The 20,000-nt window shown below is 29.7% G+C and overlaps 1 protein-coding gene across 1 annotated transcript in view; it reads right to left on the bottom strand.

Annotated features, from left to right (window-relative positions):
- Positions 1–20,000, bottom strand: part of LOC123294737 (indole-3-acetaldehyde oxidase-like) — a 40,340-nt gene that overhangs the window by 19,307 nt on the left and 1,033 nt on the right. Inside the window, exons 2-9 of the mRNA XM_044875868.1 lie at positions 3,044–3,087; positions 2,780–2,958; positions 2,172–2,712; positions 1,085–1,311; positions 922–1,024; positions 734–864; positions 379–669; positions 142–310 (exon numbers count right to left, since the gene is read on the bottom strand). Of these exons, the coding sequence (XP_044731803.1) occupies positions 142–310; positions 379–669; positions 734–864; positions 922–1,024; positions 1,085–1,311; positions 2,172–2,712; positions 2,780–2,958; positions 3,044–3,087 (1,685 nt within the window). The remainder of the gene's footprint in view (positions 1–141; positions 311–378; positions 670–733; positions 865–921; positions 1,025–1,084; positions 1,312–2,171; positions 2,713–2,779; positions 2,959–3,043; positions 3,088–20,000) is intronic.

Here is a 20,000-nt window from a genome sequence, read left to right as displayed (position 1 = left end):
GGTAATTTCGATTTAAAATTTTAATTGATGAATCGGAAATTTTTTCCAACTTAATTCTATTCATTCCGATTGGTTAAATTGGAAATTTTCGATTCATGAATCAGACTTTTTTATCAGGGAATTTATTGAAAAATGTCTTACCTGAGCATTGTACAAGAGCTTCTACTTTTGGGATTGGTTGTGTTAATGGATACGTATCTTTTTTAGTGTCATATTCTTGCTTCCCTGTTGAAACAGGCCTATCAAACTTAGGGCCACCACTCTTATATTTTGGATCTAGTAAATTTTCTGGTGCAGTATTTAAAATAAACTAAAATTAAAATCAACGAAAAATTAGTTTAGAGACAATATGAAATTAATTAATTAATTGACCATTACCTTGTAAAATAAATTGATTGCAAGTTTTTTTCTTGCTTCTGGTGAAGGATCTGGAGGCGCAACATCACATTTTAATTCACTATCTAAACTTAAACACACAGCTTGAATTGTACCATCATCATATAAGTTCTTTCCAGAAAGTACTTTTTCTGTTTCACTGGCATGAACAAAATCGACATTAATTGCTCCATAAACAATTGTGGCTTCTAGTACTTTATTTTTATCATCTCCTAGTTTTATACAAAATCCAGCATTAACAATAGCATGAACGTTTTGTGCTCGTGGCATAATCTATACAAAAAAATTTTGGTTAATTGTAGATTTTGAAGAAATCATATTTAAATTATCATATTACTTTATAGGTCTGATACACATAATTTCCTTCTAAAGGATACAATGTTACACTGACTAAAACTTTCCCATTCATGTCCATATCTAGGAATTCTTTAGGTGATACAACTTTCTCTGCGCTACCATCTTTAGAAACTGAAATATAATCTTCCAATTAATACAGGAAAAGGAATTATTTAAAATGTGTCTCACCAATAGTTAGTTTTGCTCCAAAAGTTTCCAACGTTAAAAATACATCAGATTGAAATCTTTTATATCCATGTTTTAGTAATAAGTTTCCAGCGATTGTTCCTACCTTAAAAACAAAGCAAAAATTAATTATAATTTATTAATTTTTACGGTAATGTTATCTTACATTTCGTACAGGTACATTTGCAATCAAATCCCAGTGATCATAGACTTCTTTTAAATAAGCAAATTTGGGTTTCTCATTAGAAATTTTTAAAAATAATTTCATAGCCTCAGTTAAACTAGTACTTGCCCCTAGTTTTATTTCTGTATCAGAAATATTTAAAGAGTGGAGTTCTTCTACAGAATTTACATCAATATAAACCATAATAGCAGTATCACGACGGCGCACCCCTTTAAGAAAACAGACACATTAATTTCAAAAAAGTAAAGTAGGATAGTTATCTTATAATGCTCCTCCTAAGAAAAAATGTAATTTATAGCCAAACTATACGAAATATGTATAACGTCGAATTATTTTTGGTTTTAATATTCAAGTGTTGCAATATTGACATGCCAATTTCTTTTGATTTGTTCAAGTTCTTAAAACCATTCAATTTCTGAAAATGGATCGTTTTACTGACCTTATATGAATAGGTGGATAAAGTGATCCCATTACATTTTTTACCAAACAGTTCAAATTAAATCTTAATTGTTCTTTGATTTACAATGGCATCAACGATTAGTATAAAAAAAATCATTTAAATCAAACACATTCAAGACCCGTCAAATGATAGGGGATCATTTTACCTATTATAATTTTACACACAAAAAAGGGATCATTTTAACATATATAAAGAGGATCATTTTACTCGTAACGACATATTTGAATATCGTCATAAAAACTGAACTTAAAATTTATTATACGCCCATCAAAATGTGTTGTTATATTATTAATAATCAACAGAAGCCAAGAATAAAACAACCAGCCGGCGAAAACTAACACAAAAAAAGAAATTTTACGTTGAAATTTGTCTTACCATAGATCATAAGCAATAAAATTAATATTTTTGCTACAAAACACAAAATAGCTTTCGTAAGTTCTTGTTGAACGATTTTTTTGTTCACGTGGAAGTCATCTATCGATAAATACACTGGCTGGCTTTAATGATTCGCTTAAAACAACGAGGGGTCATTTTACCTTGAGGGATCATTATTTAGTACTTTCCCTTTTAAGTTTCAAAATTTCTACATTAAAAAGTTGGAAATTTTACCATGAGCTGTATTTCCACCCACGAGCATGTACTTTTCGTCTCCAACGCCATTTAAAACTTCAAGTAATTCAGATAACTTAAACACTTTATACCATTTTTCGTTATCCATACGAATATAAACATAATTTCGTGGTGTTGATTGCTCAATGTAATTTGGATTCTTTTTCTGGCATTCTCTTGCACAATATGTTCCAGTTTTTGAACAAATATTCAATTCTTCCAAATCCTGGCATTTAGCTAATAATTTTTGATCTGCATCAGTTGTTAGAGTTTTAAAGCCATCAGCAATGGATCGATAACCAGTACATCTGCATATATTCCCACCAAATGAATTTTCCACTTGTTTTTGTGTTAAACCATTTTCTTCAGATTGATATAAAGAATACATGTTCATAACCATACCAGGGGAACAAAAACCACATTGAGTTCCGTTAAATTGTGCCAAACGTTTTTGTATCACATTATACCCATCTTTTTTATTTCCAATACCTTCTACGGTTGTAATTTTCCAACCATCACAAGATAGTACTGTAACCAGACACTGTAAAAAAAGGTATAAACATAATAATTCCATTAAAATGTTATAGACAGAACAAAAAAAAATTTACCGAATTAACTGCAACAATAGTTTGCCTTTTAGTAACCGGATGTTCAAATTCAGCGGTAACTACACAACTTCCACAACCTCCCTCCAGACACATTGCTTTGGTTCCTTTCAATTGAGCTACATTTCTAATAAATGAGTTTAAACTAGTGGTTAATTTAATTTTTATCCCGTCTGGTTTCACTAAAATAATTTAATATAACAATCAGTAATTTTAAGGGTACTTATGGTGTAATAATAATATTAAAATTTTCATTGAGCCTCATACCTATATAAGGCTTTCCATTTATTGTAAATGATACGTTCTCCGTTCTGTAAAAAAAAAAAAAATCTTTTAAAAAATAATTTTTATTTTTATTTATTATTGAATAAATCTCTTAGAATTTTCTTTTCACAAATTTCTAGGAATTTCGATCTAAAAAAAGGTATTCTACATACAACTATGTAATTGCTTTTCTTAGTGTAGGAAAGAGTTAAATTCCTTTACTTTTTTAATATTATATAGCATTATAATGTAGTTAATAAAGATCTAACACGGAGAATGGAACTTTCACGTTTATTTTTTGTTCAAAATATTTGAAGATGTTATTCTAAGTATACTAGGAAAGAGCAAACTCAAAAATCAACAATAGTTAGAAATATCTTTGAAAAGAACGTACACAATGTAACTCATTATCTAAAGAATCCTTACACATATTCTGATTGTTTGCCCAAGATACGAACCTTTGAGAAACAAACTATTCAACATTATTAATCGGGAAATTGTGTTTGGTCCATAGAGATATATCATAGACTTGTATAGACATAGGAAACCTTGACCGCAGTGATATAAGTAGAAAGGGACAGTAATTGTAAGCATTCGGACAAAATTATGATATTCCTCTTAAAACAACAATGGATTGGACCATTAATTTTAAGAATGGGGGTCCAATCCAATCCAAAAATTTTCGGATCATTTGAAAGAGGACTCTCCCAGAATTGTCTTAAGTTAGAAGTTGTGTTATTGGACATAAAAAAAACATTATATACAAATGTGTCAACATTGATGTAAGTTATTTAGACGTGAGCTTGAGGACTATGATGTTTTAATGAAAATGATTACCTATAACTTAAGGATGTACGAGCGCCAGGGCAACGTTAGATAAAAGGCTTGATTTTTTTTATATGCAGTTGCATTAAGTCTAAATCAATCTTGAAAATTTTAGGAGGGGTTGCCCGATTAGGCAATTAAACTAGGCATATTTAATTAAAGTCTCATGGGAAAACGGTAGATGGATGATGTATTCATAGATTTCCCCAAAAATAGTCCAAAACCCATTGTGCCCCACTAAGTAGGGTGTGTGAAGTACGGTAGTGGGGACACAATTTTAAAAAACTTTATTTTTCCAATTTTAATGGTGAATTATGTTATAACTTGACATTATAACACGAAAAGTAAGAATGAAATTTTTCGATATCTAGAGTAATTTTCAAAATATCGAAAATTGGAATTTTTTTTTTAATTATTTAGCGTTCGATATTTCGAAAACCAAGGCAGTTATCAAAAAATTTTATTCTTATTTTTCGTCTACATTCATGAAGTTATAACAGAATTCATCATCAAAATTGAAATTCAGGTACAAATAATTTCAACCCTAAATCTAAAATTGTCTTGGGGTTTGTACTATAACCTTAATGTTTCTTATATAATACAATACTATATTTTATATTATTTCTTATTGTTGCAATTTTCTGTTAAAATTACATAACAAGTTACATAATAAATATGTTAAGAATGTGTGTTTTTACGGGACAATAAACATAAAACCTACACAATTGCAAAAAATAATATTTTTATAATGTCTATTAATAAATCATTGATTGTCAATCTTATTTAACAGTTGCATTTTAGAACGACTGGAAATTTGAAAGGTTGTCTATATATATAGGGTATTTCAACAATTCACTCAATCAATTGTTTATTTTGACTTGTTTCTTATATTTTGTGCTTTTACTATTTATCAAGTTGATGAAAATGTTTTTTATTTGGTTATTATGATGAAGCGTAATTGTCGTATTAGCACTATTTGTTCCAAAAATTGTATCTTGCGTATCTCAAATAGTATATTATACACCTAGGGAGCAAAAGTAAAGAATGTCTCAGATCTCATGTTCATTATCGTCCGAGGCGAAGCTAAAAATGAAAAATACGAGTTCTGAGACATCCTTTACTTGCTCCCGTGGTGTATATGCTTTTTTTCTCCCCGACGGAGGCGGAAAGCGGCAACTTCATTTTGCGCAGTGGCCAGAAATTTGACACTTTCTGCACGGAGATGAAAAAAATCAATAGTACCATTGAATGTTGAAATTATGGATTTATTCATTTTGAAAAGAAAGAATTATTTCAGTCCGGCTGCAAAATCACTGCCTGGATTATGCAGACGGTAACATAATGTATTGGCAATTTAAGTGTAATTTATCATCGGGGTGATATCATGTATTGGTAATATAAGTATAACTTATCATCATTGAAATAATAACAAGAAAAATTTATGATAAAGTTAAAATAATAAATAAAATATAGTTTAAAAAACTAAAAAACACGCTTGTTGCCTTCTAAGTATATATGTATAGTATGATTATCGGTATTATAATAAATGTATATAACTGATGATGCCCTATGCATGGGTATAATATTAGAGAGTAACATACAAACATACATACAAGTGAAGCTAATATAAGCGTGTTAATAAAAAAAAAAATGTTTCAACTTTACAATAGACTATACTTCGAATTTTCATGCATAAAACAATAATGAAATAAACAATTTATTTTGTATGTTATGAAATATGATATGATTCTTTTCTATAAAATTTTAACGTTACATTAAATGGATGAAATAAAGGGTTCTTCATTTAAAATGATATATAAATTTAAACTAAAAAATGTGTGGATCATAAAAATTATAATTTTTTTTTAAAGAATTTATGACAGTTGAACGTCATAAATGATACCAACTACAGTGGCATAGCGAGCTTAACTCGCGCCCGGGGCGCATTACATTTAAGCCCCCCTCCCCTCCATTTGAAATCCATAAAATATTATATGTAAAATATACTCGCAAATTAATAAATAAAGTCATATGCTCAAGCTAGGCTTTAAATTTGAGACAAAAAATGTAGTTGAGAAAACAAGATTAAATTTGGAAATGTATATGATCATCTAGAATTACTTAAAAAAATACCTATTATTTATCTATAGCCAATTCTCCGGGCATTTTGCGGCGTCTTCTTACACGTATTGTTGTATCAATATCCTATTTTTCATAAAGATTTCACTTTTTCTATTTTCTCTTCACGGAGCATGTCTTGAATTTCGGCTAGTTCAGTCGCTAAAGATTCTAGATAATATTTTACATATTATTTTATCAGACAAATCAAGAAAGGAGATAATTTATGTAACCACACAGCGTAGCGTAGATGCCAAGAGGTAGTGCTGACAGACACAGGTCGAGTCAGACTTGCCAGAAGAAGAAACGTGCCTTTTCTAGTATGAATATATTATTACAGTTTGATTTAGACTATTAGTGCACCTTTTTTTCCTTTTTATTTACGAATTAACATTTATTGTATTACACTGGCACTAAATTTAAAATATATTTTCCAGAAATCAATTATAATAAAAATAAAAATTATACAGTAGTAGTTTTTTGTTTTACGGACCATTTGGCGCCCTTTGTGAGTAGCGCCCGAGGCATGACACACCCCGTTGCCCACCTCTCGCTACGCCGCTGATATTGGAAAAACTTCAAATTTCGATTTAGTGATTGGTTTGATAACATCGATTTCATTTGTTGTCCTTACTTTTAAGTCCACTCGATCAAATATCTCGTTTCGACATCGTGCACATATTGTTTGATTTACTTTCTAAATCTTTCTAAAATATTGATTTGATTATATAGCTCCTATGCAAGTGGTTTAATTTAAATTCTATCATTTTAAATGGTAAACCATTTATTTGCATACACAATTGTCCACTAACAAAATAAATAACAAAGTTTTCACATATTTGTTATTGTTTAATTTTACAGAAATTATAATAAAATAATACCAAAAGCAAATATATAATAATTGGAATAATAATTAGAAATAATATCTCTAAACATAATAACATACTTTTTGAAAAGAATAGCCATAATACAGGATTGTTCACTTTTATTATAGTTATTAATATTTTATTTACAAGTGCGGCTACACAGAGTAGCAATCGGGTCAATTACTCTATCCAAAAAGTAAAGAAATCAATCATTTTTACGTAATTAGCACATAAGTTGTTCCCCCAGCAAGTATTAAAATGGTCGAATAACTGGTAGCTAGAATTGAAAAACTAAATCTTTGAAATTTTTTCAAAGAGAGTTCCCTAACTCAAAAATTTTAAGAAATTGGGAATATATTTTCAAAAATCGGCCCCTATGACGGGCGATATTAAACGCGTAATTTATAAGAAAACAATTAAAATCGTATACCAATCCTCGCGTGATACCCCGGAGCAACTTTCTCAGCTGATAACTCGAAAAATTGACATTCCAATCGGAAAATCAACCAAAAAAAACTTATCAACTAAGTCTCATTTGATGATGAGGTGATTATTTTTTTTAAGCTATTTCACTTTTTTTTTGTAATTTTCAAAAAGATTTTTTCTATTCCTTTGCAACTTAAGAAAATCGACAGAATTTTGATTTGCATAAAAATCATTATCTAAGGTAAAATTTTAACCCAAAAATTCATATATCGAATCTGTCGATTAGGCGAGTATTTACGAAGCTATCGACTAAAATATATCAGAAACTTATAGACTTAGAGCCGTTCAATTACGAAATGAACCAGATTTTCGTGTATTTATTTCTAAATAACTCAAAATATTTTCAGTGTCACTATGCAATAAATAAATAAGGCCAGAGCATTAAAAATGTAAAATTTTAATCACTCAAAAATATTTTAAGAAAAATTCATATTGGCCCCTCCAAAAAAATTTCTAGATGCACGCTTGATTTACAATATAAAGTTATAACGTAATTAATTATAACAATTATTAGAATGATATGTTATTCTTCTCATTTTTTTGTAGTTTATATAATTTTATGAGAAACAAATTTTTATTAAATTCTCTTTGACCATTGTTAAAATTAATGAATATAATTAATGAATTCATAATACTCATATAATTAGTAAAGGAATTCATAATTAATAAAGGTAAGGTAGCCTTTAAACTTACTCTTAAATTATTTCTCAATAGTATGTGCAAGAACATATACAGAATGTTCGATTTACATCTGGGCATATAAATATTACGAGTATGACAGAGTGCATGCGTAAAGCAATGCATCTAAGTAAAAGGTATTATAGGTGTTATATGAAATTGCAAATTTACTTGTATTGTTGTAGTTCATCTATTCAACTAAAAAACACCCACTCTCCAAGTGTCTTACCACTATCTCAACGCATATCGAAGCTTTAACACATGTATATAATACCTCTTACTTAGATGCATTGCTTTACGCATGCACTCTGTCATACTCGTAATATGTATATATTAACGCATGTATTCTGTCATGCTCGTGATATTTATATGCCTAGATGTAAATCGAACATTCTGTATAAGGACTTGAAACCTCCTATGCCAAACGCTCGTGGCTGAATTTACGGCGCCTATCTGGCCGGGGTCTAGTTATCAAGTGATTGAAAATAAAAGACAAAAAATTGAAACCGACGACAAGACCTGGCCCAGACATTCGCCTTTTTCGAATATCTGGGATATCAACCCAGAGGTGATGATACTTGGGAAGGATATTTCTCTAATGACAAATTTCACTCCGCGAAAAAAGAGTGGAAAAATTCATCCGCTTCCAACTTTGAATTGCCAAATATGCTTTCAATTATTATCACCTGAACTTTATTCATAACTGGGTAAGGATTTCTGGTTAATTTAGAGATGCTGCTTTTGGAACTATAGTGAAGATGAACACTGTATGGTATCTTTACCGAATTTTTTTTTAGTTTTAGTACAATAACAATAGAAAGATTGCTTAGAACACTCTCGATCAAGTTATCTTTCAAAACAAAAATTAAAATCGGTTCATCCATTCAGGAGCTATGATGCCACAGACAAACAGATGCATAGATACACAGATACACAGAAACATGAACTAATAACACCCCTCCTTTTAATCAGTGGTCAATTATAATAAATATGTCAGTAAATATTAGTTTTATAGACAAAATTATTTTCGAACCTATTACAATAACTTCTGTATATTGTTAAGTTAATAAACATTTAAACAGTAGACTCGCGGTAAACCGGCTCCTATCTAATCCGACACCCCTTGTAATTCAACATAACAGTATCGGTAATAACAATGCGGATTTATTATAAATATATTCTTCGTGGCTGAAAATAGAAAATGATTGAAATCTTATCACTTTGATATGTAATCTGTCGGTAAACAAGGTATTCTTTATCAAAAAGTTCCAGACTACTGGAAGTTTGTAGTAGTACTCTGCCCGACAGCACCTTGCAAAACGTTTAGCGGGTCTACTATACTTTAAAACGTGTTTTTAACTTGAATATTTCGTAATACTTTCGGAGTGGAAAATGGAAGTGATTGTATTTCTTTTGGTGTTGCTGGCAAGTACTACGACAATGTTTTGCACAAAGTACCGCGTTGTTTCTATTATTTCAACTTTTAAAATATTTTTTGTATGTTTATCAAGTTGGCGAAAAAATTTTTTATTTGATTATTATTATGACGAAGCATAAGGGTCGCTTTACGTTACACTTTTCTTTTTTTTTTTTTTTGCAAATAGGCGTAGAAATATAACTGATAAAAAGATGATTGTGTAAATATTGATTGATGCCATACTTTACTTTTGTTGAAATTTTTCGAGTAGGTATTTTAGAAGTAAGAAAAATCGATATATGACTAGGGTTGCCCAAGTCTAGATTTAGATCGGAGATTTACAAAAAAACTGATCAAACAGAATTTGAAAAACACATCATTTATCTATGGAGATAATGATCGTTCCAGTATTAGCTGCAGTACATATTGGAAGAATAATCTATGAAGGCTAATAAGACCTTTTTTTAATGTTTTCCTCCTCTGGGAAGTTAGTCGTGTTTGATTACAGTGGTCGCACTCACACTTCAGTACCACACCGACTACGTTCTGCCAATTTATTTGTACTTTATTTTCAACTTTGATGATGGATTTTAATATAACTTCTTGAATGTAGATGAAAAATAAGAGTAAAATTATTCGGTATCTGCCTTGGTTTTCGAAATATCGAAAGTTAAATAATTAAAGAAAATTTTCAAAGGTCGATATTTTGAAAAGTACTCCAAAAGTCAAAATTGATTGAGATTTAGTTCAATTTCCTATTTAAAAAAATCAAGCTTTTTATTTAAAATTGCGTATTAAAATTAATTAAATTATTTCTAAACATGAGATTTAATATTTGTCAAGCGCTTGATGTAGTTAGATGCTGTTACATTTAGCTTAAAGTACGATTAACGTTAAAGTACGATTTAAGAGAAAAATATAAGAAAGAGTATAAAAACAAGTGAAAACAAACAATTGACTGAGTTAATTGTTGAAATACCATGTATAGGCAGTGTTCATGACGCAATCGCTTGTTTTTTGACATCACGTAAATAAAGAAAGATATACACTCTTAAATAGCCACACACACATCACTGATATTCCCTTTTTAATACATACTATAAAATTTGCACCTAATTAGCACCCTAGTGTTTGTAAAAGTTGTTTATTTTTTTATAAGGAACATTTTTTATATTTAAACTTTTGTTCTATCTGAAACTGTTTACAAGATGGTTCCTACGGACCCAAGATCCAATTGACCTATGTTGCTCATTTACGAACTCGACCTCACTTTTTACGTCCTAAGCACACTATAAAAATTTCAACTTGATATCTCTTTTCGTTTTTGAATAATCGTGATGATAGACGGACAGACGACAGACGACAGACGACAGACAGACAGATAGACGGAAATGGACTAATTAGGTTTTTTTATGAACACCTATACCAAAATTTTGTTCGTAGCATTAATATTTTTAAGCGTTGCAAACTTGGGACTAAACTTAATATACCTTGCATATTTCATATGCATGGTATAAAAAGAGTATACTACTACTACTGCAAGGAACAAATATTTTACTTTATGAGACTTTCAGTCCCAAAAGTATCACCAGCTTTTTACCGATTTCTTTTTTAGCGTAATCTCCAGTTCTCGAAAATGTTAAAAATGGGCAACCCTATATTAGACATATGAACAATGTATTTTCAAATTGTTTTTACAAATCAACCAAAAAATGTATTTATTTTATTCATGATTTTTATTTGTAGCTAGGTATATGTGGAAAAACTGTGTGGTGCTAAGGATGAGGGTAAGGGGGAAAAAGCACGTTTGTACTCAAATATATCTACCTATATATAATATAATATTTTTGAGTGTTATTTATTCAAAATATTGATGATGATAAAGGAATAAATTTAACATTAATGTATTGCGGTTAAAGCTAAATTGAAAATAAATGCTAACATATGTCATATCCAAAACAATTTTCATTCAAAGTATTTTCGATATACCTAACACGATCCTGGAAACGGATTTTCCGGGGGATTAAGTTGTGGAAAATGAAATTTTTCGTACTATTCTGTTAATCTAACTTCATTTCAAGTGGATTGGTGAAAATGCCATTTTTTAGCATGTATAGAACAGAAAATATCTTATTTTTGGGCGGTTTTTTTCGCGCTCTTTTAACAATTAAAAGTTAAGCACATGTTAAGTAAGCTTTACAGAACAAATAAAAATTTTATAGATATTAAAAATGTGATTTTGTTATATCCATTACTAAAAGGGATGAAAATCGTAAAAATTGCGTTTTTTCAAGTTTTTCGAATTTTTTACTCGAAAACTGGAGAGCTTAGAGAAAAATGTCTAAGAACTTTTGTTAACTTTGAAACCAATTATAAGAAAAAATTTTATCCGAAGCGATTCGGTCAATATTATTTATTTGTTTAAAAAAAAATTAGTTTAAACAATATCCTCTCAAGATCCTGCAAAACTTTTCCATCCGAAAATTATTCATCCTCAATGACGGATTTTACCGGGTCTAAATATAATTTTTGGAGAGTTATTTATTCAAAATATTGATGATGATAAAGGAATAAATTTAACATTAATGTATTGCGGTTAAAGCTAAAATGAAAACAAGTGAAAACAAACAATTGGCTGAGTTTATTGTTGAAATACCATGTATAGACAGTGTTGATCACATTACACATATACCTATACAAGTCACACATACATAACTAGTTATCCTATTTTAATACATACTATAAAATTTGCATCTGTGTGCCCTCGTGAGTAAACGGTGATGTTTACAAAACAATGTTTCAAAGAAAAGTTTTTTTTTTATAAGGAACATTTTTTACATTTAAACTATTGTTCTATCTCTAACGGTTTACAAGATGGATCCTACGGACGCAAGACCCAATTCACCTATGTTGCTCATTTACGAACTCGATCTCACTTTTTACGTCCTAATTACACTATAAAAATTTCAGCTTGACATCTCTTTTCTTTTTTGAGTTATCGTGATGACAGACAGACGACAGACGACAGACAGACAGACAACCGGAAATGGACTAATTAGGTGATTTTATGAATACCTATACCAAAATTTTGTTCATAGTATCAATATTTTGAAGCGTTACAAACTTGGGACTAAACTTAGTATACCTTGGTATATTTCATATACATGGTAAAATAATTGCGAACAAATGCATCCGAAATAATTTTCATTGAATGTATTTTCGGTATACCTAAAACGATTCTGATTTTTTCTGTTTAATTATTCATTTAGCAAAAATGTAATAAAGAAGGATCAGATCATACCAGATGATTTTTACTCTATTCTCATCTATTCAAAATAGTTATAGAGGGAGATAACTTTTACAATTTGTGGGGATATTTTCAACTAAGGTAATATTCGCCTGAGGAAATTTATCTTTTTCTCGTTCTGTTTATAACTACAGGCATATGCAACGAGTACTTTTTGTACGATGGATTTATAAAAGTTATAAATTAAAGTTGAATTACAGAACATGTAGGTAGGTAATAATACCCATTACCAATTTAACATCAAAATATAGAGTAATACAGTAACCTTCTGAATCGTGTAAAACACATAGAATGACTAAGCCCCATATACATACGGTAATAACAATCTGTTTTCAGTTCTGAATGCACGTCGAGGAGAAAACTCATGTTAATTGCTTTAGTACCAAATTATTATATTTTAATATCCAATTATATAGTTGTATATAATTTTAACACTGCAAACAACTTTCTTCTTCATTTTGGGAAAGTAAATTTTTAGCTTCTAAAATAAACAGGGTTAAGACGGAAACTTTGTAATTTTTTTAAGGCTCTTCTTAAACATTAATGGGTGGAAGAATGCTTAAAGTTAAAATTGAATTTCATGCACTGCGATTATACCCTTTACTCTATCGATTTGAAATTTGGATATATGATTTACCTGCTTACTTTTATTTTTCGAAAATCCTGTTAATTTTCATAATTTTTATTGTTCACACTTAGGCACGTTTTCGAATTCCACTATACCTGGATGTGAACAATGAAAATTGGAAAAATAAACAGGATTTTCGAAAAAGTTAGTAACCAGGGCAGGTAGAATATGAGTACCTATTACACATCCAAATTTCAAATTAATAAAGCAAGGGTATAATCGGGGTAAGGGTATAACTATTTTTATCTGGAAAACCGCTTTTCTTTAAAAATATTTTTTCCCACCTTAAGTGTCTTAAAAATACAAAGTTTACGCCAATCAAATAATTATTTCACACCATTGAAAAATGTGTATAGAACCATCTTAAGAAGAAAGTATTACAAGATATAGACAGCGCCAGCTTAAGTCCGTGCGAGGACTGTAGCAAATCCAATTAACAGATGTATGTGTTTTTTGTTTTTGTCAAAAATTTGTCTTCTTCCTTCCTTTTTTCTGCCATTTTTTTTCCAAATCTTCGTAAATCTATCTCGTGCCCTACGTGAATGCTCCCTGTAACATTTGCTACTCTTGCTACGTAGCTAATTCGCCATTGGATATAGATTCGTCGATTACATATTACAGATATCATATTTTTGGCAAGAAGACGATCTGCTATCGATCGAAATATGGAAAACATATGACATTTGTAACGATTACTTATGCTCTTGTATTATTGTCAAGCGACATTTAAATTATTATTCAAAATTTATAAAAATATTTTCAAAGATAATAAATGACAACCCTAGGATATTTCGAAATGAATTTAAAATTTAAATAATACAAAAAATTGACCTAGGAAATTGGGGTAAAAATCGAAATTTATTTCAAAATTTAGTAAACAAACTTAGATAATAAAGAACAATAATAATAATATAATATGATATAATCATCTAAAGTTGCCTCCGGTACAAATATAAATAAAAATATATTTTAAATTTCAATCAAATTTTTTTTTAAAAACAATTACAACAATTTTTTTTTAAAGTAATTACAAAACAACCTTGAAATTACCTCAGTTTCATTCAAAATAATGTAAGAGAGATACTTTAATGATTTATTTATTGAATTTTACCTCCACGTAGAAACTACAATGATGTATGTAATAATGTAGAGACAGTAGTGTGATCAAATTAACTTTTTGAATAATTTAATTCTGAGTTCGGAGAAAAAAATTGAATTTAGTAGATCATTATGATACAAATTGAGGAAACTAAAATCTAACATTTTTTGATGGTCGGAAGGGGTCCAAAAAAAATGGTAAAGTGGCCTAATCCGGTCTTTCGCGCCAGACACCGTCGGATTGAGTTAAAAATAAAAAAGTGTTTAATAAGCTTAGGCGCCGTAAAAAGGCGAAAAGAATGAGCTGCGAATGAACCCGATTGGTCCATCGATGTCCCCACAAATTGCAAAAAACCATCGATTTTGCTCGAAATTTCAAAACTTCATAGCTCTTGTTGTTTTAAAGATTCAAAGCTGAGATTTAAATGGATTGTAGCTTTTGTACCCATGAAGTATCACACACAATTTCAGCAAGATCGAATGTATACTTTTTGCAAACCGCAGCTGAATGCAAAAAACAGGACTTTTGTAAAATGGCCCTAAAAAGTTGTGGTGCGGTAACGCGCTATTTTTTTTACGCGATCATATGCTTCAATAGTAAAAGTAATACCTACTAAAGTGTCAACCTCTCATCTTAAGTAAAAGTTACTAAAATATTAATTTTAAATTACTATTATTTTAAATTATAACATTAAAAATAGGATGGGAGTAATGGGAGCAATTATTAAGACTATAATGTCACATAACTTCTGTCTCTTAATAATTGCTCCCATTACTTCCATCCTATTTTTAATGTTATAATTTAAAATAATAGTAATTTAAAATTAATATTTTAGTAACTTTTACTAAAGATGAGAGGTTGGCACTTTAGTAGGTATTACTTTAACTATTGAAGCATATGATCGCGTAAAAAAAATAGCGCGTTACCGCACCACAACTTTTTTAGGGCCATTTTACAAAAGTCCTGTTTTTTGCATTCAGCTGCGGTTTGCAAAAAGTATACATTCGATCTTGCTGAAATTGTGTGTGATACTTCATGGGTACAAAAGCTACAATCCATTTAAATCTCAGCTTTGAATCTTTAAAACAACAAGAGCTATGAAGTTTTGAAATTTCGAGCAAAATCGATGGTTTTTTGCAATTTGTGGGGACATCGATGGACCAATCGGGTTCATTCGCAGCTCATTCTTTTCGCCTTTTTACGGCGCCTAAGCTTATTAAACACTTTTTTATTTTTAACTCAATCCGACGGTGTCTGGCGCGAAAGACCGGATTAGGCCACTTTACCATTTTTTTTGGACCCCTTCCGACCATCAAAAAATGTTAGATTTTAGTTTCCTCAATTTGTATCATAATGATCTACTAAATTCAATTTTTTTCTCCGAACTCAGAATTATCTAAAAATTGACGCCATTTTTTTTTTATTTGATCACACTACAGGTGCTAAAGAACAATTTTAATAACTCACCATAATTATTCGTAATTAAATATACTTATATAGAAACGCCTTAAGATATTCAAGTGCAAAAGTCATGAAAATGGTTGTTTTTGCAAAGAGTTCTATTTTTTTAAAAGTTTTTTTTAATTTCACCTGTCCGCTGGGTGTAATCAAATAAATATTGCATGTTAAATTTCAATTTCCCGGATTCCGATTAAGCTGAAATATAGCAAGCATATATGTATCTCTGTGTCACAAAAAATGCATAATATAGTACTTAGGTATTGTAAGTAATTCGAGCTCCCATTGTTTCCACAATATTTGATATAATTTCGATTTTTAGTTTTAAATATAAAATTTTTATTAAAAGATACTTTTTAGGGACAAGCTTTGTTCTAAAAAGTAGAAAAATATTTTTTTCAAAATTGACTAATTAGGTGATTTTATGAACACCTATACCACAATTTTTTTCGTTACATTAATAATTCTAAGCGTTACAAACTTGTGATTAAAATTTGTATACCTTGATATATATATCATATACACAGGGTATAAAAACATTAGTGGAAGGTTTCAATAGGTAAACTTTCTACTCATTAATATAAGAAATTCAGAAAATCCAGAAAAATCAAAATCCTTTCACTATAACTGGGCTCCGAGGTAAAAACTTAATAGTACTGGACTAATATGCGACAATCGAAATGATAATGTAGGAATCCTGTAAAATCTCCAGATTATTTATTTAAGTATGTATTTATTATGTATATGATATGATCTAGCAAATTTAATTTTTTCCTCCTAAAAAACTTGATTAAAAGTTTTTTAATTTCAGGTTTGGTTTGTATTTTCCAAGAAGTAATACCTAATTAATCATTTAAAAATAACAGGTGGTTCTTATTCTCAATCAATTTTAAGCAATTCATTTTATTTGCAAGGTCAGTCTTTTAAAATTGGCAATAATATTTATTCAATGTTTTTATACTATGTATATATGAAATATATCGAGGTACACTTAAGGTTAGTCCCAACTTTGTAATTCTTAAAAATATTGTTGCTACCAACCAAATTTTGGTATAGGTGTTCATAAAATCACCTAAGTAGTCCATTTGCGGTTGTCTGACTATTGTTATCTCTTTTCGTTTTTGATAACTCAAAAGCTCTTAACAATTAACAATCAAACACTTAAAATGCGAAAAGGTATATCAAGCTGAAATTTTTATATCGTGCTTTATGTTCCTTACATGTTCTTTATAAAAAAGTAAACAACATTGAGTTTAACATTTTTTCGTAAACATCACTGTTTACCTGTGAGGGAGCAAATTATGCTAGATTATAATGTAGTTGAAGTATGTATTATATTGGAATATTAGTTTTGTGGGTGTGTGACACCAAAGTCGTTTTATATATACACGAATGTGACTATCTAAGAGTGATTATCTTTCTTTACTTATATGACGTAAAAAACAAACGATTGCGCAATCAACACTGTCTATAAATGGTATTTCAACAATTAACTCATTCAATTGTTTCTTTTCACTTGTTATGATATAATACCAAACACCTAAATAAATAATGGCATGTAATGTAGATACAGATCTTATTTGTTGATTTTGATTAAAAAACAAAAATGTTGATTTTGATTAAAAACAAAAAATATATATCTGGTAAAACTAAAACTGTAGGTACACAACAAATGAATAATAACAAAAAGTTCTATTAAAAGTACTTTAAACGCGTTTTTCTCGAAACATTGTTTTCAAAGTCCGTGGACAATATTTCTCCAAAACGGCTTGACCGATCGGTATCGAATTTTTACACAATCTTCTTAGATATTTTCCCCAAGTATTAATCTTAGGAATAAAATTTCTGAAAATTATTTCAGATATTTTAGAAAACTTTAATTTTTTGAAGAATTTAAATGTTTTTTTTTTTTTTTTTTGGAAGCCGTCATTTTGTCAAAAATCAAAATTTTGACTATTTCTTCGATTGAAGTTGAAATACAGGTACCTTGAAAATTACCATTTTAGATCATCTAAACCAAAGATATGATGCTCACTGCCGGACACCTTTTTTGGAGGACCCCCAGAAGTTCGCCTTTTTTAAGCAGTACAAAATGTATATTTTTATGAGAATGATCGCACATAAGGGGACGTCAGGTTGTTTTATGAAAACTAAAAAAAAAACACGGGGGAAAAAAGGACAAATTTGTACAGAAAGGCGTCAAGATGATTTACGAAGACAAAAAAAAACACCGCATATGGGCCCCGATCATTGCAAATATGCAAAAGAAAGATAGAACGAGAACGTTTTCGAGTTGTTAAGCGATGAAATAGTATACCAATGCCAAGTCAATAAGATTGATAATCTAACTTGGCACGGGGTAAGATGTCACTAATATTTTGGATACTTCAATTTTGTCTCGGATAATTAATAAAATTCAAAAAACATTTACATGGAACTAACCAGATTTGTGGCATATGAAGGAAAAGACGTAAAAATTTTTTTTTTAAAAAACATCATCCACAAAATTCAAAAAAAAATTTGACTTTTATCTCCTTTTCTATTGTTTTTTTTTTTTTACATCATACATATATTAATTTATGAAATATTGGAATTTATTATAATAATTGGTACTTGAGACAATAGTTTTAGATATAAACCTCATAAGAAGATACTCAAATTGAAATTTTATTACCTACATCAAGATAAAACACCATTAACCACCAAGAAACAATGTAAATAATTTAGAAATCTATAAGTAAGTAGTAATAGTCTAGGAAATATGTACTCTCGCATTGTAAAAATCAACAACTTGCGTTGTAAAACTCTTAAAAATTGAGTTTTCTTGTTAATTAAGTTTTCACAAGGTGGCAATATACATTAGCATCAGCGTTAGTAGCCTTCAAGGCGTAAAAAATGTACCCAGTAGAATCCTTTAAAAAATAACTCTTACGTCAAATTTTCTGAAAATTAGAGAATTGCTAGTTCTTAGTGAGGAAAGGTAGTGCAAAGTCTAAATGGCCTCAAAACTCAAAAGTTCTTAGTTTTCAAGATATTTTACCAAGTATGTTGAATACTTTCTTTCGAAATCCTTTCGATAACATCCGAAAGTGAATAAAATCCCTTCATTATACGATGTTATATAACCATTTGACACTTCCCTATTTTGCATTATAGTTTGGTGTTGATCTTTGTGTCTAGTCGTAGCATTATAGATACTACACACCAAATTTCATCCAATTCAAAACTGCTCACTGGCTAAGTTTTGGTATACGATATTTTGAAAACGTATCAGTTGTATCAGAAATCATTTTTTACTTTCAATTTTATTTACAAGGACTTTTATTCACTAGACTATAGAAAGTAGTAATATAAACAATCTACATAAATTATTTTAAATCCATTTCAAGATTTTGATTCCTCTTACTTGATCCATCATCGTTAACTAAATTATATTTTGATAACGATGATAGAAGAGGAGAAATCAATAATTCTTATTATACAAAATGAGTTAACTCTATGAATATCTTTGTCTATCAAGTTTTATAGTAGAAGACATGGTGAACAATGTGGAGTACGTTCTTGAGGCACTACGAAAAATTTTGTATTTGCCCTTGAAGGAGCCCTAAATAAGATCATCTTACCAACCATTGAATTTTTAAAGGAAAATTCCTAAATTTTGCTTGAGATATTTTGATTAATTAATTATTAATTAATCGGGTCTAAATGTTAACCAGATGGACATTCCCAAAGTGAGGCTGACTGACTCATTCTTTCACTGACATATACAAATTCTAAGGCATTTCTACATATGCTAGAGGTGCGGTTTTCGTTTCTATATTCGACGCGAAATTACTTGAAACCTCCGGGAAAAATCGAAAAACATCAACTTCTTCATCCGAACCCCCCCCCCCTCCAAATTACGTTATTCTGTTGTATACATGCTTGAAGGATGGGATTTTTCACCAATCGACTCGGAATAAGGTCAAAATAACAGAATACTTGGAAAAATTGTACTACCCACATCGCACCCCCTCGGGAAATTATAAAAAAATCCAAAATTAAATTTTTCAGTTTTATACATTGAAAATCCCACCTT

This window comes from Chrysoperla carnea, chromosome 3 (assembly GCF_905475395.1).
Source record: "Chrysoperla carnea chromosome 3, inChrCarn1.1, whole genome shotgun sequence".
NCBI lineage: Eukaryota > Metazoa > Arthropoda > Insecta > Neuroptera > Chrysopidae > Chrysoperla > Chrysoperla carnea.
Note: the sequence above shows the minus strand (reverse complement) of the source record. Positions and strands in the feature narration are given on the sequence as shown.